Genomic DNA, 26169 nt, shown 5'->3' on the forward strand with positions numbered 1-26169 from the left:
CGGGTTTGCCCGCCCCGCCTCCCTCTCCTTTCCCTCCTCCCCGCTTGGTCCGCGGCGCTTCGGAGCCCCCGCCCCTTCCCTCAGCAGTGGGGGCGGGGGCTGAGGGCGGTCCCTTCGCCGCCTTACCAGCCCCAGGGCCTGTGTGGGGTCCCGCTCAGCCAGCCTGGCCCCCTTCGGGAGATCCCAACCCGAATCCCTGCCTCCGCCCCTTTTCTTCCCGCGAAGGTGACTGTTCCCCATTGCCCCATTCCTCTCAGACCAGCTGGTGGATTCCCAGCCGTCAGGAGACGCGAAAAGGAATGGGCTCTGGGGTCTGGTGGAGGCCTGGGTGTATCGTCCCCAGAGGAATCATCCGCAGGCCTGCTCCGTCATCTCTTTAGCGTTGGAGAGAAGGACCTAGGAAATTGAGGAAGGTTTAACAGCTTGGGACTTCCTTGCTGAACTTTTTTTCCCAAGGCAGGCTTCTGAAGGCTGCGCCACTGGAGGGATCCAGGACCTCAGAGAGTTGCTTCTCCCTCTGGTTTGGCCTTGGCATGTGTGGGAGCAGTTTTTAATCAGAGAGGATGCTCAACTGGCAAGTTAAAGCCTCCAGCCACACCAGGAAAGCTCCAAGGAAGATTCTAGTGTCTCACCTCTTCTTTGTTAGGCAGTGGAGTTGTGTAGAAAGGTAGCTATGCTTCTGCAGACCTGTGGCCAAAGTCTGTGAAATTGGTTTTCATTGATCTACTGAATTGGATTATTTAGGTTGTTTTCTCTCTCTGCTCTGGAAAGTAGTAGCTCTCCTTCTTCCTCCACTTCATCTAATTTCAAAGGCTGCTGAGGGTGAGCTATTCTGGAGTTAAACTGCTTTGCCTTTATTCATACTTACTGAAGCAGTCTTTTAATCTTCTGATAATACTGAAGCAGTATGTTAAACTTCAGGGTTTTGTTTTTGTTTTCTGTTTTGTTACACCCATGAGTGTAAATGGAGTATATGATCCCTATTATGGGTTTGTTTACAGTGGTGTTTCTAGAACAACATTAGGATTTTATGTAGCATTCTGTTTTGTGTACTCTGTAATCTCACTAATTCCTGTCACTTTTCCACTGAAATCTTTCGTGGCTCTTTGTAGTAGTTTCTCCGATTAATAGGTAAAGGTAACAGGAACAAAAAATAGATACTTGCTTAGCTGTCATTCAGTAAGCTCGTGGAGCCTGGAGGGTGGTTTCTGAAGTCCTGTGCTCCTATTCTTCAGTGCCCCCGGCCTTGGTATTTTGACAGCATGTCACAATACTTCCATCATCTTCTAGGGAAAGCTCCCTTATGGAACTTTTTCCTTCTCATATTCCATCATCATAGTAGCAGTTAGCCTCAGTATTCTAATGATGATAGTCTGAGCAGTATTTCCTTGGAATGACTGCTGGCTTGCTGTTAGAGAGTTAGTGAGCATGAGTGAAATTGAAGAATGTGGAAGAAACTGCTTCCTGTTTGTTTCAATAGGAGGTACATGACTGGGTAATCGGTATGCTGAAGAAGAGGATTGTCCTGGCCAAGTTCAGGGACTAGAATTGTAATTTTCTTTCTCCAGAGATGTCCCGAGCCATGCATTATTATGCATACCTTTCTTATGCATACCTTTCTTTGTATGATAAAAGGACTTAGCCACCCTAGAAGAAGAAAAAACTAAGTGGATCCAATGGCTCTATGGTAGAGAACAGTCTAATGCTAAAATGGTTAGAAATCTTTTATTCTGACAGCGATAAGGGTAGTTTAGGGTTTTGGAGATCCAAATATGACTTGTATAACACGTGATTTTGTTTTCCTGTTTCCCTATCCCAGACAGCTCCAACAATTAAGTTCTTAGCCATGCCAGTACCTGAACAAATATTGTAAACTTAGTAGAATTTCTGCTTGTGCAGAAATTTCCTTCCTTGTCCATCAATAATAGCATTTCAATATGTAATTCTTTCTTGACTTTTCTACTACATTACCAAAATGACATTTTTTCCCCTTCCCTCCACCTTTATTCTTTTCTTCTACTCTCTCCAACATCACAGAAAACATGAAGGAGCCCAGGCAGCGCAAAGATAACAGACGCCCAGATCTGGAAATCTATAAGCCTGGTCTTTCTCGACTAAGGAACAAACCTAAAATTAAGGAACCCTCTGGGAGTGACGAATTTAAGGATGAAATTGTTAATGACAGAGATTCTTCTGCTGTTGGAAATGGTACACAGCCCATTAAAGATATCTGCAAGGAACTGGACAACCAACAGCAAAATGGTTCTATAGACCCAGAAAATATTCAGGCACAGGAGTCCTTCCCTAGGAATGTTGGGCAAGAGGATCGAAGTCTAAGAATTATCAAGAGAACAAAGAAACCTGACATGCAGATCTATCAACCTGGAAGGCGTTTGCAGACTATTACCAAAGAATGCCGGGTAGATGAGGAAGAAATCCTCAACCAGGTAGAACAACTGAGAGTAGAGGAAAATGAGTGTAGGGGACATATGAAAGAGGAGGTTGTGAATAAACCAGACAAAAATGAGGCAGAAAAGAGCCTAAACGGTGACAGAGTAAGGGCTGCAAAGGGAGAAAAAGGAAAGAGGATTGAAAAGGGGGAGGGGATGAAGAAAGTGAACGAAGACCTGGCACAGGGGAAGCCAGGTTCTGCAAAGCGCTATTCCCGCTCAGACAAACGAAGAAACCGCTACCGCACTTGCAGTACCAGCTCAGCTGGTAGCAACAACAGTGCTGAGGGGGCTGGCCTGACTGATAATGGATGTCGCCGCCGCCGACAAGATAGGACCAAGGAGAGGCCACGACTGAAGAAGCAAGTATCTATGTCCTCAACTGATTCCTTAGATGAGGACAGAGTTGATGAGCCTGATGGGCCCAGGAGGAGCTCAGAAAGGAAGAAACATGTAGAAGGAAGCTGGTCTGGCCGTGGAGAGGGAGAGCAGAAAAACAATGGTAAAGAAAATCGAGGCACTCTTCGTGTCACTTTTGATGCAGAAACCATGAACAAAGATTCCCCCATGGTGAGATTAGCCAGGGAGGATGTGGATAGGATAAAGCCTGACAAAGGCTTGAGCAGTCGGGGTAAAGGCTCTGAGAAGCAGGAATCCAAAAACCTGAAACAAGAACTTCGGGGTCGTGGTCGTGGCATTCTGATTCTGCCTGCCCATACTACCCTCTCTGTCAATTCAGCCAGTTCTCCAGAGTCTACACCTTTGGGACCTCGGCTTTTATTTGGATCTGGAAATAAGGGCTCTCGGAGTTGGGGCCGAGGAGGCACCACTCGACGATTGTGGGACCCCAACAATCCTGATCAGAAACCTGCTCTAAAGAGCCAGACTCCCCAGCTACATTTCTTGGACACTGATGATGAAATCAGCCCTACGTCTTGGGGTGACTCACGCCAGGCCCAAGCATCTTACTATAAATTTCAAAACTCTGACAACCCCTATTACTACCCCCGGACACCAGGCCCTGCTTCCCAGTATCCTTATACAGGCTACAGTCCTCTGCAGTACCCAGTGGGCCCTACGAATGGTGTGTACCCAGGGCCTTACTACCCAGGCTACCCGACTCCATCAGGACAGTACGTTTGTAGCCCTCTCCCTGCCAGCACCATGAGTCCTGAGGAGATGGAGCAGCACATGAGGAACATGCAGCAACAGGAATTACATAGGCTTCTCCGGGTGGCTGACAACCAGGAACTGCAGCTCAGCAACCTGCTCTCCAGGGACCGCATCAGTCCTGAGGGCCTGGAGAAGATGGCTCAGCTCAGGTATGGTGTGTTCCATGCAGGCTAGAGGGAAATGGGGATAAACTGGAGGTGTATAGACTCCTATGGCTGAGGAAGGTAGAATCCTTTTAGGTAAGCCACTGGGTGTTAACCTGCCTTTCACATTGATTTTGTGTGAGAGGGGCAGTTGGAAAAAGCAAAACAGAAAATTTTGTTTCTAGTCTTAGAAATGATGACGCTTCCCACTTCTTTAAGAAAAAAAAAGTCTTTAAGAGAACATGGAATCTGGAAATGGAAAAGGAAAGACTTTCCAGAATGCCAAGAAATGAACAACATATAACTTGTGGTGAAGATCTTATTTCAGCTGTTAAATTTAGGTGAAGGCATATGGAGGAAAAACTACTTTCCTCGAAATAACTGTCTTCAGAATGACATTCTGCTGTGCAGAATGGAAACTAGAATGAGTACTACCGTGTTTCCCCGAAAATAAGACCTAGCCGGACGATCAGCTCTAACGCATCTTTTGGAGCAAAAATTAATATAAGACCCGGTCTTATATTAATTAACATAAGACCCGGTCTTATATTATAGTAAAATATTATATAAGACACTGTTTTATATAAGACCGGGTCTTATAGTAAAATGAGATCGGGTCTTATATTAATTTTTGCTCCAAAAGACGCATTAGAGCTGACTGTCCAGCTAGGTCTTATTTTCGGGGAAACACGGTATATCTGGTAGCATTTTGGATTTCCACCAGGAAGATGTTTCATTTGCAGGTAGCTCAAATCGTGAGTTTAGCCTTTCATGTGGTGTATTTGGAACTAGAAGTTGCATGTATTTTATTGCAGAGCTGAACTGCTGCAGCTGTATGAACGCTGTATTCTGTTAGATATTGAGTTCTCTGATAATCAGAATGTGGATCAGATCCTGTGGAAGAATGCTTTCTATCAGGTGATTGAGAAGTTCAGGCAGCTTCTCAAGGATCCGAATGTTGAGAACCCAGAACAGATTCGGAACAGACTTTTGGAACTCTTGGATGAGGTAAACCATTATGTTTTTGCCCTCAAGATAAAGACTTCAGCATCCTGTAGTTGTGATGGGTTTTTTATTACCTGAGATACTATGTTTTATAACAGAACGTTGACAAAAACTATGCTCTTTCTTGGATTTAGGTCTAGCCTAGCCTTGTTGCTTCCTTGAGACCGTAACTTAAAATTGGAGTTAGTTCTGAGCCTGAAAGCTTTCTGAATGTCTTAGCCATGGGTAGGGGTAGCAGAAGGTGGGGAGAAGAATGTGCGTGTGTTCTTCTCTTTAAAACCATGGAGAGGCTTATGTGATGAATTTCTCTTGTTAGTTGGTGGCCACCAAATACTATATATGCCTCCCTTTACATCAGATGGCTGAGCATTAGCAGAACTGTGAAAGGATCACTTGCCCCAGTTTCTGGTGGGTAGATTGGATCAGAACAGACTGATAGAGCTGTATCTTAATTTTTTTCTCTTTATAGGGTAGTGACTTCTTTGATAGTTTGCTTCAGAAGCTGCAGGTTACTTACAAGTTCAAACTGGAGGACTACATGGACGGTCTTGCCATTCGCAGCAAGCCATTACGCAAAACAGTAAGCCAGTTTCTTTATCTTGAATTGATTCATCCTTTTAGTAAGCATCTATCTAGTGTTGGTTATGTGCTGGGCACTGTGCAGGGTGTTGAGAATACAAGAATGAAAGGTACAGTCCAGTGGGGGAACAGACCCATCAAACCAATAATTATAATGTAATGTCATAAGTGCTACGATTATGGTGTATACAGAGTATTGAAGGGATAGAGGAAAGTGGATCTGATTTAGATTGATGGGGTCAAGGAAGTCTTCTCAGAGACTATCAAATTGAGTTTTGAAACATGACTAGGAGCCGAAGGGGCAGTTTCAGTGCAGGGCACAGTGAGAGAGAACCAGGTCTTATTGGAAAGATGCAAGAAGCTCGATATGCTGACATCTGTAATGTGGAGATGGGCTGTATAGGAGGTAAAGCTAATGAAGTAGGGAGGGATAGATCAAAAACTCTTGTATGTCATGCTGAAGAGTTCGGATTTTATTCTGAAAGCAGTGAGGAGCCACTGACTGATATCCAACAAAGGGATATCATAGATTTGGTCTTATAACCAGCCACTCTGGCAAACGGTGAGTTTGGGTAACAGTGGAGGTAGGGGAGTCAGGGTGTGGGCCTGAGTAAGGTAGAGGTAATGGAGGTAGAAAAGAGAAGGGATGTTGGAAAGTTACAAAGGAAATAGAATTAAATTGCTGGCTGATTTGGTGTGAATGATGAGATTGGAGGCATGAGGAGTTTAGATCATCTCCCAGTTTATGGCCTAAGAGAGTGGCTAGGAAGGAAGAGGTTAGTTCAGTTTTGGTCATGATTACGTAGGTAGAGGAGCTTGAAAATGAACAGATGGATAATCGGTCTGTCTAGAACTCAGAAGAAAGAGCTGGGCTGGTGATACAGATTCAGGTGATAATTGAAGTAGAAGTTGGTATACTGGGAAGGCTGGACAGAGAATGGGGGGGATCAAAGTTCAAGGTGGTGATGGGTAAAATTGTCAAGTGCTATAGAAGCATCAAATGCTAAGATTACTGAAAAAGTGTCTACTGGATTGGATGACCTTATCACAAGTTTTTTAATTGGAGAGGATGGAAGCCAGATTGTAGTAAATGAGAAGTGGGGCAGTAGATATAATGAGAGAGTAATACAGACTGTTCTTTAAAGAATCCTGGCTATGAAGGCAAGGAGGGGAGGTGGTAGTTAAAAGAAAACATAGTGTCAAGAGAAGTTTCTTTGTTCTTAAGCTGGGAGAGACTTGAGTTTATTAGTATATTGAAAGGAAAGGGCCAGGAAGAGGTTAGAAATTCGTTGGAGAAAGGAGTGTGATCTATGGAGCAGAGTCTTCCTCTTGCCTTTCTTCTCCTTCTGATGAATTGCTGTGCACAAGTTCTATTACTAATCAAGTGTTTATTCTATGTGCCAGGTGCCGTTCTAGGCACGTACAATTCAGTTTGAACAAGAATGCCATGATCCCAGCTCTTGGAGTTTCAAGTTTGATTAGGAGTGAGTGTAGATGTTGGATTAGTAATTGCAGATGAAATGACTCCTGCAAAGGATGTTGTTGGGGTATATACTGTATAGAGACCTAGAGGGTCATGGAGGACTGAAGAAGTCACAGTTAAGCTGAGGCTGAAGACCTGAGACGTTAGCCAGGTGAAGGTGTCTTTGAAGATGCGAGAACTACAACATTCTAGGGAGAGGGAGGAGTATATGTGAAGGTCGTCCCATAGAAAAGATCATGGTGTGTTAGGGGAACCAAGAAAAGCCACGTCTGACAGACAGAGAGTGAGGAGGGAAGTGGTGCTGAGGAGGTGAGCAAAGTCCAGGTCATCTAGGACTTCATTCAGCAGAGAGCAGGAAGCCTCCTTCCTTTCATTGAGATAACAAAGTGGCTGTAGTATGGAAATATAACTAGTTTTCTTGATGCTTTATCAGTTAAATACCAAGGGTTCTTGGTGTTCATTCATAGAGAGAATGTGTAGAATTGTCAGGATTCTGCAGGTGTATGACGTAGTGATATATAACTTTCCTGAGGTGCACATTTGAGTTTATGTCTTAGGAGGCTGACGTGCAGGAGCTAGTTATTTAGCTAGTAAGTGAGCCTTCTTGGGGGTCATTATGAACTTCTCCTCGAAGCCTTGTTCTTTATTCAGTGACATGGTAATTTCTTGTGTGTGGGGCGGAATGGAATATGTTATGAAGTGATGTTCCTTATGGGAGGTTTTTAGGTTGGGCACATGTGTTAGGATTGCTAAGGGTTTACTCTGTTGTTTTCTCGCTGAGTGACAGATGCCAGGCCCATCATTGAGAAAACGCATACACACACACATGTATGTACTACACAGTTCTGGCACATTCTAAGTGTTGGGTAAAGGATAACTTACTGTTTTAGGGAATTACTATTGTTTTGCAAAGGGGATATAATGCAGTAACACAGTGCAATGATATTAACAGTTTGAGGAAAGAAAGACTATGGTGGCAAGAAAAGAACAGAGTAAACAATTATCTTAATATTTATGTGTCACTTTATAGCTTGTAAAGTACAGTGGTACCTTGGTTTTTGAACGTAATCCGTTCCGGAAGACCGTTCAAGTTCTGAAATGTTCAAAAACCGAGGCATGGTTTCCCCATAGAAAGTAATGCAAAATGCATTAATCCGGTCCAGACCTTTAAAATCAACCCCTGAAACTGCAAATTTAGTGTGAATTTTACTATCTAATGATACCATAGATCCATAAAATTTATGGCGTTCGTAAACCAAAATGTTTGTCATTGGACACATTCGAAAACCGAGGTACCACTGTATTTTTATACTTATTCCCTCCATTTACCCAATGGAATAGGTAATTTCACATTTAGATGAAGAAACCGAGTCACAAAGAGTCCCAAAGACCTACTTGAGATCACACAACTATTATATCGAGCATTGGGTCTCCTGACTCTTAATTTCAGAATGGTATCTTCCATTTGCCTGGGATTCGAAATAAGAATGACATCCCTCTCCCTTCTTTCTCTGCCACACTTTCTCAACAACTCTTTTTCATCATTGTTGGCGTTGGCTAGTCAAGGTTAGATTGAAAACTTTTTACTTTGTTGAGTAAATCTGCTTTGTCATTTCGACCCCATCCCTGTCCTTTGGGGTTGAAGGTAGCGTTTCTTGGGTGTGCTATTAACTGATTGTTTTTCCTGAAGGTAAAATACGCCTTGATCAGTGCCCAGCGGTGTATGATTTGTCAAGGAGATATCGCTAGGTATCGGGAGCAAGCCAATGACACAGCAAACTATGGGAAAGCTCGCAGGTACTTTTGCCTTTTGTTCTCTTCCTTGTGTGGGTTTAAGCTAAGTCCTATTAAGAGCAATGGACAACCTGAGCTGTCTCCCATATGGGTTTCCTACAGGTGTCCATGTTGGTCTTTGTAGTCATACTTTAGCACTCCTGGGTTACATGTAACACTCCAGCTTACGTCTTAAGTACTAAGGACTGTCAGGTGATGAATTGAGAAAGAGTTGATATGGTACTAGCCCTTTTTTTTTCTTACTATGTTTCTATTCCAGTTGGTACCTGAAGGCCCAGCACATTGCTCCCAAGAATGGGCGCCCCTATAACCAGTTGGCTTTGCTGGCAGTGTATACGGTAAGAAATCCTAAGGACGGGAGAATTTTGCAGGTGGTATCTTAGAAATACGGATTTTGATAGCATCAGCTCCTGGAGCTAGATTTCATCCGAATACTGTAACCCGGGGTATATCCCCTTCTGTCTCCCATCCTTACACTCCTTTGTTACTGTTACTTTTTGAGGTAAATTGTCAGTGATCCCTCACTTCAGTTGAATCTGTACTTCCTCCATTTTGACTGCACGTAAGTTCCTAGGGGAATGCTCATGCTCCAGCCAACACCACTCTGTTTGACCAAGGCTTCTGCTCTGAATCTTGTCTTGCTTCCCTTTGCTATCTCATTGAACTAAGTTACTTGTTTCTAAGAAGAAAGTGAGGCTTCCTTGACCTCTCCCCCTTAAAGTCCTAACTAGCCCTAAGTGCTCAGATCCTTGTTTCCTTTCTCCTTCCAGATCACCCCCTTATTCCTCTTAGCTTTTCACCGAAGGAGTCTAGGCAGGAACACGGTAAATGCCAAATCGTATCTCTCTGGATCTTACCAAACTCCTCTAAATGTGGCTGTAACAGAGAGCCTTGGGAACTGACAGCTCCTAGTGAGGAAGCTGGATTGGAGGGGGAATGGTGAGGGCCAGTGGTAGGTACGAAAGGTTCAAGTGAAGAAGCAGCTAAACATGCTCATTAGCAGGAGAGTTTTCTTAATGCTATAAAATGCCCAAATAAGCAGTGTTTAAGTGAATATTTTATTCCCCTTTATTCCACAAAAGATTCAAATAAATACGTAATATTTAATTATGGGTTGAAATTGTTGATTAAGAAATGTGGTTTATTGATACACTTCCTTCAGAATATAGACTCTCTCTTTGCTTTTTACCTTTGTCCTATTCTCTTTGTGATTTTTTTCACCCGTCTTTGTAGCTATATTTTTCTCTCCCCTTTCTCCTTATCCATCGTCTATTTTTCCTTCTTTCTCATTTCTTGTCTCCTTTTCTAGTTTTTCTTCTTTATAATTATTGAATGTTATATTTCTTGTCAATTAGAAAATGTATTTTTTTTCCCTCAACGGCTTTAAAAAATTGCAGTAAAATTCACATAATATAAAAATAACCATTAATTATTTGTAGAATCCATTGGCCTTTAGTACATTAACAGTATTGTGCAACCAACAACTCTGTCTACTTCCAAGACATTTTCATCATCCTAAAAGGAAACCCATGTATCCATTACTCTCTATTCCTCTGACGCCCAGCCTCTGGCAACCACTAGTCTGCTTTCTGTCTCTGGACTTAACCTATTCTGGATGTTTCATATAAATGGAATCATACAAGATGTGACCTTTTGTATCTGGCTTCTTTCATTTAGCATAAAGTTTTTGAGGTTTGTCCATTTTATAGCACATACCAATATTTCATTTTTATGGGTGAATAATATTTCACTATATAGATACAACCCATTTTATTTATTCATTCATCAGTTGGATGCTTGAGTTATTTCCACCTTTTAGCTGTTGTAAACAGTGCTTTTGTGAAGTACAAGTATTTTTTGAATGTTTTCAATTCTTTTCAGTCTGTACCTAGAAGTGGAATTGCTGAGTCATATGGTAATTCTATATTTAACTTTTTGAGGAACCAGCAAACAATTACTATTTTTTTTAATTAAAGTTTATTGGGGTGACAATTGTTAGTAAAGTTACATAGATTTCAGGTGTGCAATTCTGTAACCACCAAACTATTATTGATAGTGGCTGCACCATTTTACATTCCCACCAGCCATGTACCAGGGTTCTGATTTCTCCACAGTCGCTCCAACATGTTGCTTTTTTTTAATTACCAACTTAGTGTGAGGTGATGTCTCATTGTGGGGTTCCCCCCCCATTAGGGACATTTTTTTTTTCTTCAATTTTTTTTTTTTTAAGTTTTTTGGTTTGTTTTAGGTTTACAGAAAAATTAAGCCGAAAGTACAAAATTCCCATATACTCCTTCAATTTCCTCAATTTTCTATTAACATCTTGCATCGGTGTAGTACATTTGTTATAATTAATGAGCCATTATTGATATATTATTATTAACTAAAGTCCCTAGTTTACATTAAGATTCACTTTTATTGTTGCACATTCTGTGGGTTTGAACAAATGTTTAGTGACATGTATGCACCATTATAGTATCATAAAGAATAATTTCACTGCCCGGAAAAATACCATGTGTGCTACCCTCTTCTCTGTTCATCCTTCCTCCCTCCCTTGAACCTCTTGAAATCACTGCTATTTTTACTGTCTCTATAGTTTTGCCTTTTCCAGAATGTCATATAATTGGAACCATGTAGTATGTGGCCTTTTCATATTGGCTTCTTTCACTTAGCAGTATACATTTAGGGTTGATTTTGTGGCTTGATAGCTCTTTTTATTGTTGAGTAATATTCCATTTTATGGATGTACGACAGTTTGTTTATCCATTCCCCTAATCAAAGGACATCTTGATTGCTCCCAAGTTTAGCAATTATAAATAAAAATGCTATGAACATTTGTGTGCAGGTGTTTGTGCGGACATTAAGTTTTCAACTCATTTGGGTAAATACCAAGAAGTGTGATTGCTAGGTCGTATGGTAAGAGTATATGTATGTAGTTTGGGAAGAAACTGCCAAACTGTTTTCCAAAATGGCTGTACCATTCTGCATTCCCACCAGTAGTAGATGAGAGCTCCTGTTGCTCTCCATCCTTGCCAGCATTTGGTGGTGTCAGCGTTTTGGATTTTGGTCATTCTAATAGGTGTGTATTGGTATCTCGTTTTAATTGCATTTCCCTAATGACATATGATATGGAACATCTTTCCATTTGCTTATTTGCCATCTGTGTGTCTTCTCTGGGGAGATGTCTGTTTAGATCTTTTGCTCGTTTTTAAATTGGGTTGTTTTGTTGAATTTTAAGAGTTTATGTATTTCGGATACCAGTTCTTTATCAGATATGTGTTTTGCAAATATTTTCTCTCAGTGGCTTGTCTTTTTATTTTCTTAGCAGTGTTTTTCACACAGCAGAAGTGTTTTAATTTCAATGAAATCTAACTTACCAACTTTTTCTTTTATGGATCGTGCTTTTGCTGGTGAGTTTAAGAAGTCATCGCCAAACCCACGCTTACCTAGGTTTTCTCCTGTATTAGCTTCTAGGAGTTGTATTATTTTGCATTTTACATTAAGTCTGTGATCCATTTTGAGTTAATTTTTATGGAAGGTGTAAGGTCTTTGTATAGATTCATGGTTTTGTATGTGTATGCCCAGTTGTTCCAACACCAATTGTCGAAAAGGTTATCCTTTCTCCATAGAATTGCCTTTGCTCCTTTGTCAAAGATCAGCTGACTATTTATGTGGGTTTATTTCTGGACTCTCTGCTCTGTTCCATTGATCTATTTGTCTATTTTTAGGCCAGTACAACACTTTCTTAATTACTGTAGCTTTACAGTAAGTCTTGAAGTCAGATAGTGTTAGTCTTCCAACTTTGTTCTTTTCCTTCAATGTTGTGTAGGCTGTTCTGGATCTTTTGCCTTTCTATATAAACTTTAAAATCAGTTTGTTGGTACCTACAAATCTAGTGAGTGTGAGGTGGTTTTGATTTGTATTTCCCTAATGACGAATGATGTTGAGCATCTTTTCATATGCTTATTAGCCATTTGGAAAAATGTCTATTCAAGTCCTTTGCCCTTTTTTAAATTAAATTCTTAAAAAAAATTGTTTTGATTGTAAAATACACATAAAATGAAATTTACCATCTTACCCATTTTTCAGTAGTGTTAAGTATACTCATATTGTCACCAGTCTCCAGAACTTTCCTCATCTTACAAAACTGAAAATCTGTACCCATGAAACAACTCTCCATTCTCCCCTTCTCCCAGCCACTGACAACCACCCTTCTACTTTCTGTCTCCATGAATATGCCTACTCTACATACCTAATATAAGTGGAATCATACAGTATTTGCCTTTTTGTGACTGGCTTATTTTTTCACTTAAAATTATATCTCAAGGTTCATTCATGTTACAGCTTGTATTAGAATATCCTCCTTCTTAAGGCCAAATAATATTCAATTGTATGTATATATCACATTTTGTATATCCATTTATCTCTCAATGGACACGTCCATCTTTAGGCCATTATGCTGCTGTGAGCATGATTGTACAAATACTTCTTCAAGGTCCTGCTTTCAGTTCTTTTGGGTATATACCCATAAGTGGGATTTCTGGATCATGTGGTAATTCTATTTTCAGTTTTTCTGAGGAGCGCTCCCATTTCTTCATCTTTAAAATGGGACTAATAATAACTATGGGTGGTATCCTTAGGTTTAGAGATATTATCTATGAAGGGCTTATCACTTGCCTCATACTTAATTATGATTAATCGATGATGTTGACATTGTTATTTATAATTTTTAAAAATAGTAATTAGTAGGTAAGTTGAACATTTTCTTTCTCTAAAAACAAAACATAATTGGCTTTTATATTTTATGAGGCTCTGTATTCTTTTTCCCTCTTGTGAGTACTTGGCTCTTAGAGTATCTCTGTAAGGTATAGTACTTTGCAAGAAGAGATCTCTGATGTAATTGCCATGGTTTCCTCAATGGGTAGCATTCTGGTTTTCTTACGGATTCCTCACAGCTTGGGGCACTGGTTGGGAGAGATAGTAGGGTTTCTTGGGTCAGCTGACCTAGCCTGGAGTCAGGAAGAGAATTGGTTGACAGTGTGTGTCTGGCCTCTTTCCACAGAGGAGGAAGCTTGATGCTGTGTATTATTATATGCGCAGTTTAGCTGCCAGCAACCCTATCCTGACTGCCAAGGAGAGTCTCATGAGCTTATTTGAAGAGACCAAACGAAAGGTGAGTGGGAATGCAGGCGGAATCATTCCTTCCCAGAAGAATGTGTTTCTCTTAGTGCTTCTGTGTCCTTAAGGGAACGATTAATAATGTCCTTAGGGGGTCCCATCAGGCTTGCTGAGGGTAGTCATTCAGTCCCTGTGTAGAACAGTGTGGGAGAGCTCTCAGGGGCCCTTGAGTGTACGTATATGTTCCACAGCATCTAGTTTACAGAATTAATAACTTTTACCAGACAAAGCAGATGACACTCTGCTACCATGTAACTGTGGGCAAGTCTTTACTTTTTACGGTCCTTGGGCAACAAACTCAGTTGAGGTGAGCGCTTCTCTTTATTAACTGAATCCCAGGAGAGTCTGAGCTTTTATGTTTGTATGTTGTACAGGCAGAACAGATGGAAAAAAAGCAACATGAAGAATTGGAACTGAGCCCTGACCAATGGCGGAAAGGAAAGAAGTCTACTTTCCGGCATGTTGGAGATGACACTACTCGCCTGGAGATCTGGATTCATCCATCTCATCCCCGGTCTTCTCAGGGCACTGAATCTGGGAAGGATTCTGAGCAGGAGAATGGGCTGGGCAGCCTGAGCCCCAGTGATGTAAGTTCCTGAGGGTGCTGTAACGAGCAAGACTAGCAAAGTACCTGTGGGTACGTGTACAGTGCTTTGGTACATGAGGCGCTGCATAATCGTTTCCCAATAATGACAGGGAAGGGAAATCACTCAGGCTCCTGGATATTCTTCTGGTCCATCCCCTCCACCTACACTTCTTCATCTTCATTATGCGCTTCCCTCTCTCACCACTATGTGGCACTGTAGAATTTAGTAAAAGTAGTTTCTGAATGAAGATTTACTTTGTAAAATAGTGCTGCTTTGGGTTTGGAGTTACCAATATGGTGCTTTAAGATTCTGTGTGGGATTTGGTGAAGCTTGGGAGAGAGAACATAGTACTGGGAGGGCTGCAAATGCTGCTTCATTGTGCCTTGAGAGTAAAATTTATAGTGGAGTGAGTGGCGGGACAAGCTAGCACCAGATCTTGAGGGGTCATGCAATAAATCATTTGATCTTTATGCTGAAGGCAGGAGGGAGCTACTGAATGCTTTAAAGAGTGAAATAACATGTCAGATATGTATTTTAGAAATGTAATTCTGGATGCTTGTGAAAAATTTGGAGAAGAGTAAGACTAGAAATAAGAAGAGTAGGAGGGTGCTACAGTAATCCAAGATGTAAAAAGGACCTGAATCAGGAAGTGGCTTTGGAGATGAGGAGAAGTGAACAGATACAAGGTGTTTTAAGGAGGTAGAATCCAAAGGATTTGATTGGACATGGGGAGCTGAGGGAGAAGACAAGAGTCAAAAGTAGCATCTGGGTTACTGGCTTAGAAACTGGGTGGATGATGGTCCATTGCCTGAGATAAGGAATAAAGTTGGTTGGTTTTAATGAAGTTGGTTTAGGAGAAAGGTGATGAGTTTAGTTTTGGACATGTTAGAAATTCTATAGGACATTGAAGTGGAGAGTTTTAGAGGCTAATATATCGTAAGCTGAGGAAAGTGGTCTGGATCAGAGATGAAGATACGTATTTGAAGACATCCTCTTACAGATGATAATGAAGTCACGAGAGTTAATTCAGTTATTCAAGGAGAAAACACAGAATGATAAACAGGTGAAGAGCTAAGAAAGAAAGGCGATAGATGGCAGGGAAAGGTCCTTGCAGAGGATGGGAATGGAATAGGATCCAGAACACAAGTGAAGTGATTAGCCTGAACGAGGGTGCATGATCCCTGTTTTCTAATGCTTGAGAGAAAGGAGGAATAGGTACTTGGGGATGCAGATAAGTTTGTGAGTATTGTAGAAGGATGATGAGGGAGGGCCTTTTTGATGTTTTCTATTTTCTCTTTGAAATTGGAGGCATGATTTTCTGCTAAGAATGAGTCAGTGGTGGAATAGGAGGACTTGTCCTATGTAGTTTAATTTAAAATTTCCATTTATCTTCCTGCATCCTTAGTCTTTAGCTGTTTTCTGAATGACTTATGAAGTAGTTATTGCTTATAAATGAAACTGTCAACTTTCTGTGTGCTGTGGTGTGCATGGGGCCCCAGCATGTTAAGGTGCTTCTGAGGAGTTGCTGCTGTAGTAGAATCCTTCACTGCTGCCCTCTTCTAGTTTGAGTATTACAGTGGCTGGAAACCTATCTGAAAAAGAGATAAATTGTTCTATTGGATTAGCCCCACTATCTAACAATCTTTAAAATGAAAGCAATAATGACAGTATGAGGAAGCATTTTATTGCTTTCTTTGGCGTTGGCCTTTCAGTTGGGGAGTATCCCTCATAAAGGTTCTAACTAATCTTTTACAGATCTCTTTCTTCCATGAGATGTTTATTTATTTATTTAAGTTCTTTTTTTTTTTTAATTGGGGAATATTGGGGAACAGTGTGTTTCTCCAGGGCCCATCAGCTCCAAGTCGTTGTCCTTCAATCTAGTTGTGGAGGGCACAGTTCAGGTCCAAGTCCAGTTGCCGTTTTCAGTCCTTAGTTCCAGGTGGCACAGCCCACCATCCCATGGAGGGAATTGAACCAGCAACCTTGTTGTTGAGAGCTCGCGCTCTAACCAACTGAGCCATCCGGCTGCCCCTATTTATTTTTTAAGTAGTGTGTTTTTAAGTTTGTGTGTTTAATCTTATTTCCAACTCAGAGAAGGCATTTTTAGGATGTGAACTATCATTGGGTCAATTATAATTTTATTAATTATTTTATTTTTAATTATACAAAGAATTTAGGAATATATTTTTAGTAAAAATTTCAAATAATTACAGATGTGTGTATGTAAAGTAAAATGTGGTGATTTTTTTCCTAAACTATTTGTGAAGCTGTTTATATATTTTCAGCCTATACATAATCCTTAGGTAGTTCCTTCCCTTCATTTCTTTTAAATTTACATCTGTGAGTTTGGGGTTTAGCTCTAGACTACCAGCACTTGAGGAAGAAGTTTGCAGTTTCATAGCTGTTTGTTTATCCAGTCAGGAAACCACACTGCCTTTTTTACCTGCTTTCTCAGGCCCAAGTCAGCTTCCCATACACATATATATGTATGTGTGTGTATATATATCTGTGTGTATATATATATATATATGTATATGTGTGTGTGTGTGTATTTATGTGTATATATATATATACACACACACACATATTTTTTTTTTAATAAGAACTCAGCTTGCTTTCTCTGTTCCTTGGAACATACAGTTGATGAGAGTGGGGATTTATTCACATATGTTTACGTGATTAGGCGTTGGGGAGACAGAGATAAAAACAACAAAAAAATGATCTTTAACCTCAGGGAGCACTCAGTCATATGGGGAAGGCAGAAACATAAATAGTATGATTATAACGCAGTGTGCCACGTGCTGTGATAAAGGTAAACATGAGAGGCTGCGGGAGCACGCAATTCAAGCACCTAATCCAGGCATGGTTAGGGAAGGCTGGGATGAGGAGGCGTTTTGCAGCTGAAGGATGACGTAAGGGCATTTCCATTCCGAGGCATGAAAGCTTGAAAGAGGCGTAAGGCTTAGGAAACTAGTTCGTATTGCTGGAGGCTAGGATGTGAGAAGTGCTCTTGCTAGAGCCTAGAGTCATCCTTTACCCCTTCCTTCCCTGTACCCCCACATCCAGTCAATACCAAGAGCTGTTGAATCTGCCTCCTAAACATCATTTGACTCCATTTTCCTTTCTGTTTCCACTGCCACCATCCTAGTCCGTGCCATCATCATTCAGTAATCCACGGACTGTTGAAAGAAGTGCCATGGGGCCTTTCCACATTTATTTCTGGTCCTCATTAGGCCTTTCTTTTTAGACAGTAACCCCGATGAGCTTCAAATTACACATTTCTGATCATGTCACTTCCCTGCTTTAAAGTCTTTAGTAGTTTCTGTTTGCTCTCACAGTCAGTTCCAGAATCCTTAACATAGATAGTCTCGGAGCTCCACATGATTTGGTCCCTACTACTTCTGACCTTTTATCTCTCTTCCCCTCTTTGTTGTTCTCTGGCTGTACAGGCTTCTTCCTTGAAGGGCCCAGGCTCTTTTCTGGCCCTTTGGCTGTTGCACATTCTCTCTGCTTGCAGTACTCTTCTCTCTTTATCCAGTCCCATTCTTATCCTTAAATTTTCAGCCTAAATCTCACTTGCCTCTTCCCGGGAAACTTTTCCTGATCCCTGAGCCTGGCTATTTTCCCTCTGTAATACCACATTTCTTATTAAGTAATTTTAGGTGCACTTCTGTTGTAGTTAGTTAAGATTTCTCCTTGCTAGAGTCACAGCTCTGTGAGGGTAGGATTCCTATCTAGTTGTTCACTGCTTTACCCCCAGTGCCTGCATATAGAAGATTCTAAATAAATCTTAGTTGAATATATAAATGAGAAGAGGAACAGTGAGGGATGAGGCTGGAGAAGATAGGACGGGGCCAGAGCCTCATAAATACTGAGAAGTTTGCATTCAAGTGTTGAAGAGTTTAAGCAGGGGGTTCGCATAATTGTGTAATCACTTTCTAGTCTTTCTAGTATTGGAAAGATTTTTTGTTTTTTTAAATGGAATTTTTTAAATTGCAAAAGTAACCCCAATTCATTATATCTAAATCAAACAAAAATGTACTTAAAGTTTAGAGTGAGAGTTGCTTGTATTCTTGCCTTCAGAGACACCACTATTAACTATTTGTGGAGGTCCTTGCGGACCTTTTTGTAAGCATTTATAAGTGTGTATTTATGCATACATGCCTACAGACACATGAAATACATTTTTTAACAAAAATGGGATTATACTATATATACCAATCTGCAGTTTTGCTTTTTTACATTATCAATTGGACATACAGTCTATATGTATGTCTTCTGCTGTAATATAACACATTTCTAAAAATCACTGTGCTATGCAAAATCACACAATAAAAACCACAGAGCTTATGAGGAAAAAGGGGTTGGGGAGCAACACTCAAAAACTTCCACAGTGTCATACTAAAAAAAAAAAAAAAGATATGAACCTAGTAAAACAGTTGTACAATTTTATACGTGTCCACTGGTTAAGAAATAACATAAATACTATCTTGAAAAAAACATGAAGTTTGCCCGTAGAAGTGGGATTCAGAGGGTTGCAGCTTGTGAGTTATTGTGAAGTGGTGGAAGCACTTTGTTATTATTTGATACTGGATGGGGAGGTTTAATACCAGATGTGGACAGGTGTGGCTCAGGACATAGGTTCACATGTGAACTGTGGTAGCTGGTAGATGTGTGTTTTATGTATTCCTGTGCAGCTCAGTTCAGTTGGGTGCAGTTTTCTGTGTTCACCTGGTGTTTCTCGTGAACAAAATCATACATAAACAAATGTAAAATTTGTGTTGTGCTCATATTATTCCCTAATATGGTCACAATGGAACAAATTCTCATTTTCAAAACATTATTGTAAAACTGACTGTTTTTCCACTAAGAATACCTTTTCTTAGTACGTTCTTAATATGGCTGCATGATATACCATTATAAAGATGTATGTCATTTATTTAACTTATGTGTGTAATTTAAATATTTGCTGTGCATTGCTTGTTCATTTCAGTTGTCCTTTTTGGGTGATTAGCCTTACTAGGAATTGCTCCTTTGACAACTCCCAGAGAGTTTCTAATTTCTAGCACAAACTACTGAAATTCAGATCCATGAATAAGAAACAGAATGTTTGGCTTCAGATGGTTGTTAGTAGTGATAGTAAATTCCCAACTAATTTGTTCTCCCTTTGCCAAGCATGGGCTTTGGATCTGTCTCTGAATGGCTGCAGGAAGTTAGCTTGTGGGTTGTTGGTTTTCAGCCTTGAGATGTGGTTTGGGTTGAACATGCAACCTGGAGAGGGACTGCCAACCTCAACTGTTAAGTGACCTCCTCTTAAACTCTTAGGACTCCCATTTAAGCTCTACCCCTGCCAGATAGGCCACTCAAATTCAATGTCACCAGAGTTCCAGGCATTCTTTATTTCTCCCCACCCCCCCGTACCCCCCCCCCATTCCAGTCCAAGCCGTTGTTTCTCAGTCTAGTTGTGTAGGACACAGCTCCCTGGCCCATGCTGGTGTTATGAGCCTTGCGCTCTCCCCATCCCCCCCGGCTGAGGCAGTCGGTTGCCAGTCATTGGTCGGCAGCTCACAACAGCTCACAAAAGCTCACGGCAGCACACAGTAGCCAGCAGTAGCACATAGCAGCCTGCGGCAGCTCACGCCGACCTGCGGCAGCTCACGCCGACCTGTGGCAGCTCACCCCGACCTCCGGCTGCTCACGGCAGCCCAGCTCCAGGGAGAGCTGTTCACATTCTTAGCTGTGGAGGGCGCAGCTCCTGGCCCATGTGGGAATCGAACCAGCGACCTCGCCATTGTGAACATGGTGCTCCCACCACCTGAGCCAGAGGGCCAGCTGCATTCTTTATTTCATGGATGTGCCTTTTGCTATGCTTAGCTCCCTTTAGCAATCAGAAAAGGGTACTGCTTAGCAAATGAATTGTTGCTGGTAGTCAGTGAGTTAATTAAGGATATTAAATTATAGCATCAGAAAAATAACTTTCGCACTGAAAGGTGAAGGTCTTTGATGGAACTGCTCAGGATTTTTTCAGAGTTGATTGCTTTATTAGCATCTTGAATAGAATGTCACACATATCTGTCTATTGGGGAGAAATGAGCAAATGAGAATGGGAGCTGTTGATAAATATTTGTCTCTCAAACTTTAATTAGAGTTCTCATGTTCTGGCATGATTTGGTTTAGTATTCCCAGCATTTTCCCCAACCGACTATGACTATTGTACCTTCAACACGCTTGGTGCTGTGTGTAGAAAATATATCTTTAGACAAGTGAAATGTCATTGTACATTTGGCCAAGCTCTTGCCAAACCTTCCTTCTTTTTGGCCCTTCTGTGTTTAGGGGTTCATACTAGACTGTACATCACTCAGTAGCTTCTAATACCTATTATTTGGCTTTTCCTTGTTTGAATTTCTCAAACTTTATTTCACGCACCAAATGATATTGTTTGCCTTGGTCTTTTCCTTTTGTTCCTCGTCCTTCTGTCACATTCCATTCTTAATTTCTTTGCATAGTATCTCTTTTCAGGACTTGTTCAGGTCCTGAATTTGATGCCATTCCCCCTGAGTTTTTGGAGTAGAAGTGACCGAGGTCCAGTCCTTAACCAGACTAAAGTATAGTTTACCTGTCCTATTGTGCCAGGATTGTAAGGATGAAGATGATGTTAGTATTTCCTTTAAGAGCTTAGAGTCTAGTGCATGGGTCAGCAAGCCTTTTATATAAAAGGCCAGATATTAAATATTTTAGGCTTTGCAGGTCATGTGGTCTCTGTCACAAGTACTCAACTCTGCTGTTGTGTCTGTAAAGTAGCCATAGACAGTACATAAATGAATGGGTATGGCTGTGTTCCAGTAAAACTATTTACGAAGACAGGTGGCAGGCTGCATTTGGCCCGTGGGACTAGTTTGCGAGTCTCTGGTCTAGTGGAAGGAACAGCTACATAAACAGAATATTTCAGTATCAAGTTGATTATTGTTATTTGCCCCAGTTATGTTCTATAAAGTCACCACGGACACTGAATTAGTGAATATTGAACCATTGCTCCTAAGGAAAATACAGGGTTAGGTTCCTGTGAGCCTCTGGTTATAAGAATTTCATCAACTGATCAATACATCACCTCGTTTTAGTTTAAAGACACATTATTTAATATTATTGTTAATTAACATTGAACTCATGGCCAACAGCACTCTCAGTCGTGCCCAAACAAAACTTACCCAACACACGTTTTCTCCATAAGACACATCACAGCCTTCTTGTGCTTAGGAACGCTCGGCAGCTCTTCAGCACTGCATTTGGGGGCCATTTTAATCAGCGAAATCACCTACACAAAGTACAAAAGTGTGGAAAAATGGGGCACCAAATAGACCATGGGAAGGATTCTTGTCTGTTGTGTGAGAGCTCGAACAAGAAGTCGAAGAGGCATCCGTTTGACCTCAGCTGGGAACATGAGTGTTGGGCAACTCGAACGTTTTGCCACTCTGCATGTCCACAGATGACTGCAAAAACACCATGCGTATTGGTTTTGGTGTTACTATTAAGTTTTACCGAGGAGGTGAATTCACCTGTATTGTGGAAAATGTTGTGAGGGAGGGAGGTGTGGGTACCATGGAAGCACAGAGAAGGGCACTTGGTCCAATCCTGGCCGAGGTGTGGGTTGTGAGGAGGAAAAGGAGAACAAATTCAGAAGGCTTCCTGGAAAAGTAAACTGAGCAGAGTGAGAAGAGAGTGTTTCAAGTAGAAGGAACAGCATGAGCAAAGATGGAGGAGGTATGACACAGCAGGCGGTTTGCAGGGTATCTAAACCTGTGGTCATTTGGAGGAGGATGTGAGAAAGTTGGAGTGGTAGAGAGACAGAGCGTCCACAGCAAGAGCTTTCTCATTTGGTGCTTGATATACGCAGCTGATGGTCAGTGGGCTGGTCCATATAATGTACTTCTGGATTCTGGAAATAATGTTTCTGGAATTCCTGATTGTTTATTGTCATGTCTGCGTTGTTAATTCAACAAAAGCAACACTGTTCCATTCATTAAATTTGGTAGGGTGGCAGTTGACTGAATTCTTTACCCCAGAGTTTGCTGATTAAAATTTGAGGGCAACTCTTTTAGACAGTGCGTTAGGCATTCTGAACTCAAACATGTAGAAGATACTAGTATCTCTTTATGTCTTGGTTGTTGGAGGAAATTGCCAATGGCTTTGATTAAGTAGGGCAAAGCTTTCTTCTTTTCGTTTTGATATTTTTATGTGCTTCCACGGTAACTTCCTTTAAAAATGTCACCAAAGTGGGTTATTGCAATCCAGGTTTTTAATAGGTATTGAGTTGTTTCTCAGAGATTCTGTTTAACATTGGCAAGTCCTCCCAAACAGGCCTGACTTTGGGCACAGGGAAGTGTCTTAATCATTGGGCCATAGGTGTTTTGCTGGGATTCATGTGACATTGTCATTCATGTTGACCCAGGGACTAGTTAGCAGTATGTCCTGCTACCAGGCTGGCTCTCTCTGTGTGTGCTATCCAATAGTGAGCCTGAGCCATCTGAGGGTATCACTTCTGTTTCCTAATGAAATTTGTACTTCTGGGAATTGAGGCCTATGTACAGAGCTCTGGGACACATTCTTTCCTCAGCATCTATTGCAACCAAGCTTGATGGAAAGTGAGAACTTATACTGCTTACGTGTGTGAACTGAAAAACTTCAGACAATGTTTTGGTAAAGTCTGGATGCCACCCACCAAACCTGTTAGTTAGAAATCAACTTTTCTTGTCTCGTAGTTCTCCCTACCTACCCCCCGGCTTTTTAATAGTTACCTGAAATCGTTGGCAGAGTGAGAACCTTGTTTCCTTGGATTTGGGAATCATATTTTCTGCCTGAAATTTTGCTGCCCCTGCCTAAATCTCTCGTGTCCATGTTTCCATGGTTGGTTTTTTCCTTCAAGACTCTACTATAAGTGGAGAATGATGATTTTCTTTCTGACTCTGAATACATGGCTCTATGAAGCTGGATAGTATATGAGTATATATATTTTTTCTTGCATTTCATCAAGAGTCCAGCAAAGTAAACATGCCAACAAAGGAGCACAGCTTCACTGTGGGAAACCCAGGTCAGGTGGCCTGTAGCATCGAGCTTACACATGATCAACCTGTTTTATTTGCTTGAAGGCTTTTTTTAGTTTTAAGTGTGTTATACATGTGGCATTTTCTTCAGACCCATCATTTGTCGTGATTTTCAATGCCCCTTGCATGGTTTGTGCACCTGAGCTGCTGCTGCCACGACCACTGTGGTGAAAAGAAAGCTGTGAAGTGTGGGTGGCACACAGTTAATGCCTTCACCTTCCCCTCCTTCCCACCCCCTGCCCCATGAACACAATTATAGGTCAAAGTATGGTTTCACAAGGCCTGTTTCCTTAGGCAAGATGATTTGCCTTGTACTGGAGTGAGTTCCAATTCCTAGAGTTGTGTCAGAAAACTTTAGGTTGGCAGTTGTGGAACTAGTGCCATGATGAAGCTCAAAAAAGCTTTTGACCCAATTTTCTTTGGATAACATAAGCATTGATTTAATCCATGGTGATAGAGAAGAATTGAGTCTCTGTGCTAGTAGGTAAATGGTTTTTCTGTGGTGATTCCATTATTTCATTGCCCAATAATTATATAATCATAGCAGAGAAAATTAGCTCAACGTTTTGGCCTGACGAATGTAAAAATTTTGTATCTGTAAGGTGAGTACCATGCAGTTTTTCAGGGTTGCTGTGGGGATTATATTAACTTCGTGTCATTCATATTGCCCGTTGCTTCTGTAAAGTAATTTGTGGTATGTACCTTTCATGTCATATTCTTTCACCCTGGAAGCTGTTTGAAAGTATTCTGTGAACTGAGATTTGGCAACGTGTAATGACAGGAGTTCATAAAAGCCTCTTTCTATAGGAAGGGGCTACAGATTGGCTTTCTTGTTTCTTAGACCGTTAGAAACAGCTGGGTGAGATTTCTCTCAGAGATAGTCAGGACCCGGATCGGGTTTTTCAGCTCTTGGTAATGTGAAATGTCCTGTGAGGAGCAGCCCCTCACAGGCAAGGATGGGGGCTGCTTGCCTGGATCACTGCTGGACTCTTGGGCTGGTGTCTTTCTTTGTCTCTTTGTGGTTGGCAGTGAGTGGAAGTTCTCAAAGTACATTGGCCCTACCTACAAACCCTTAACGCCCCACATGACCTCGGTCACCAAACCACTTCAGGGCTTTATTTTTATCCTGGCCGTTTCGTTTCAAGATGTGAGGTTGGTTTCTTTCCTCTAACAGAGCAAATTTCTCTGAGGGAAGAAACAGAGTGCCAGGGTGCAGTTGAGGCTGGTTAAACACCAAAACCACACTCTTCGTCTTTCTGGGCTTGAGACGTGACATAAGCCATGCTGCAAACACCAGCTTCCACACTGTGAGGAAACCTTGTCAGATACTCATTTATATTTTTGTGTTTGTAGTTTTAGATAAATAAAAGGAGGAGGAAGAAGAGATGTACCTGCCCATTCTGCTTTAGCCAGAAATCTAATTCCAAGAATGGACACTTTCTTAAAATCCAGTATTTCCCAGCTTAAGGTTTTTCATCTTCCCCAGGGGTGTTGATGAGAACTCTCACAGCTCACCAGGTCTCAGGAAACCAGATTACCAACATATCCTGTTCGCGTGCATGTGTGTACTCTGTGTTACCCACAGGCCACTTTCCACCCCACGTGACCTTTCGTTACCATCCGGAAAGTCAGGACCCAGATACCAGTCAGAATTTCCAGGCTTTGGTTTGATTTAGACATTTTAGAAAATGTTAACAGTAGTAATTTTAAAGAGAGTTTTTGAGTGGCACGCGTGGTGGATAGGAAGTAATATCCTGAAGGGAGAGGGAAAGACAGTGCTTATGTTCTTTCCAGTAACGGGTTTGAAAAGGAACATTCGGAAGAAAATTTGCGACTGAAATGCACTGAAGAAAGGAGATGAGAAAACTAATTGATTAAAAGTCAAGTACATGTCCCAATTCTTAAGTTTTAAGGCTAAATTCTGAAGCTCTTACTGTATTATTTTAAATTGTAGTATACATTATTGGAGTTGTTTATAACATGCTCCATCACATTTAATTTTAATCAACATCTCAATATAAACAGACTGTAATGAGTCAGGTAATACTCTAGAACAGGGGTAGATGAAGTCTGCCAGTGGCCTGTAAGCTAAGAATGGTTTATTACGTTCTTACATACGGAGTTGTTTAAAAAGCAGAACATGTGACAGAGATTATGTGTGGCCCACAAGGCTTGCACTGTTTACTGCCTGAGCCTTTACAGAAAGCTTACCCACCACTGCTCTAGAAGCTGGGAAGGGTGAAGGCAGTTAACGTGGAGGTCCTTCATTTAGGACATTAATTGTTAATGAGGGTGTTATTGCCTTTTGGGGGGACAGTTCTTCATTTTGTGGACCTGTCACCGCAGGATGTTTAGCATTCCTGGCCCCTCCCACTAGATGCCAGTAGTGGCTCACACATATTTCCAAGCACTTCCTGGGAGGGGCGGTACAATTCTGGTTGAGAAATACCAAATGAGAAACTTGATGAGATCAGAAACACCTTGTTAAGATTTCCTCCTTCATTTCCTCTCAGTCGGACAGAGTTGGGATTTGGCTCTTCATGGCATAGGGATCAACCATAATGAGAGAATTCAAGTAGCTAGTGGCATACGGCGAATTTTCAGTAGGGTAGAATGAAAAGGTTTTAAGGAGACTACTTAATGAGTGTGTTTGTTGCTTGTTCCCCCATTTCAGAAATT

The 26169-nt window shown here is 41.3% G+C and overlaps 1 protein-coding gene across 4 annotated transcripts in view; it reads left to right on the forward strand.

Moving 5' to 3' along the window:
• Nucleotides 1-26169, forward strand: part of SMG6 (SMG6 nonsense mediated mRNA decay factor) — a 186969-nt gene that overhangs the window by 174 nt on the left and 160626 nt on the right. The window contains exons 1-8 of one of the 4 annotated variants that reach the window (XM_033090207.1): nt 93-225; nt 2038-3772; nt 4582-4774; nt 5241-5351; nt 8524-8630; nt 8887-8965; nt 13690-13800; nt 14180-14392. In XM_033090207.1, the coding sequence (XP_032946098.1) occupies nt 2043-3772; nt 4582-4774; nt 5241-5351; nt 8524-8630; nt 8887-8965; nt 13690-13800; nt 14180-14392 (2544 nt within the window). In that variant the 5' untranslated portion in view covers nt 93-225; nt 2038-2042. Of the gene's footprint in view, nt 1-92; nt 226-248; nt 668-692; nt 823-2037; nt 3773-4581; nt 4775-5240; nt 5352-8523; nt 8631-8886; nt 8966-13689; nt 13801-14179; nt 14393-26169 lie in introns of those variants that run through there. The other 3 variants (XM_033090205.1, XM_033090206.1, XM_033090204.1) reach the window with 3 other exon arrangements.

The sequence above is a fragment of the Rhinolophus ferrumequinum genome, chromosome 21, assembly GCF_004115265.2.
Source record: "Rhinolophus ferrumequinum isolate MPI-CBG mRhiFer1 chromosome 21, mRhiFer1_v1.p, whole genome shotgun sequence".
In the NCBI taxonomy this organism is placed as follows: domain Eukaryota; kingdom Metazoa; phylum Chordata; class Mammalia; order Chiroptera; family Rhinolophidae; genus Rhinolophus; species Rhinolophus ferrumequinum.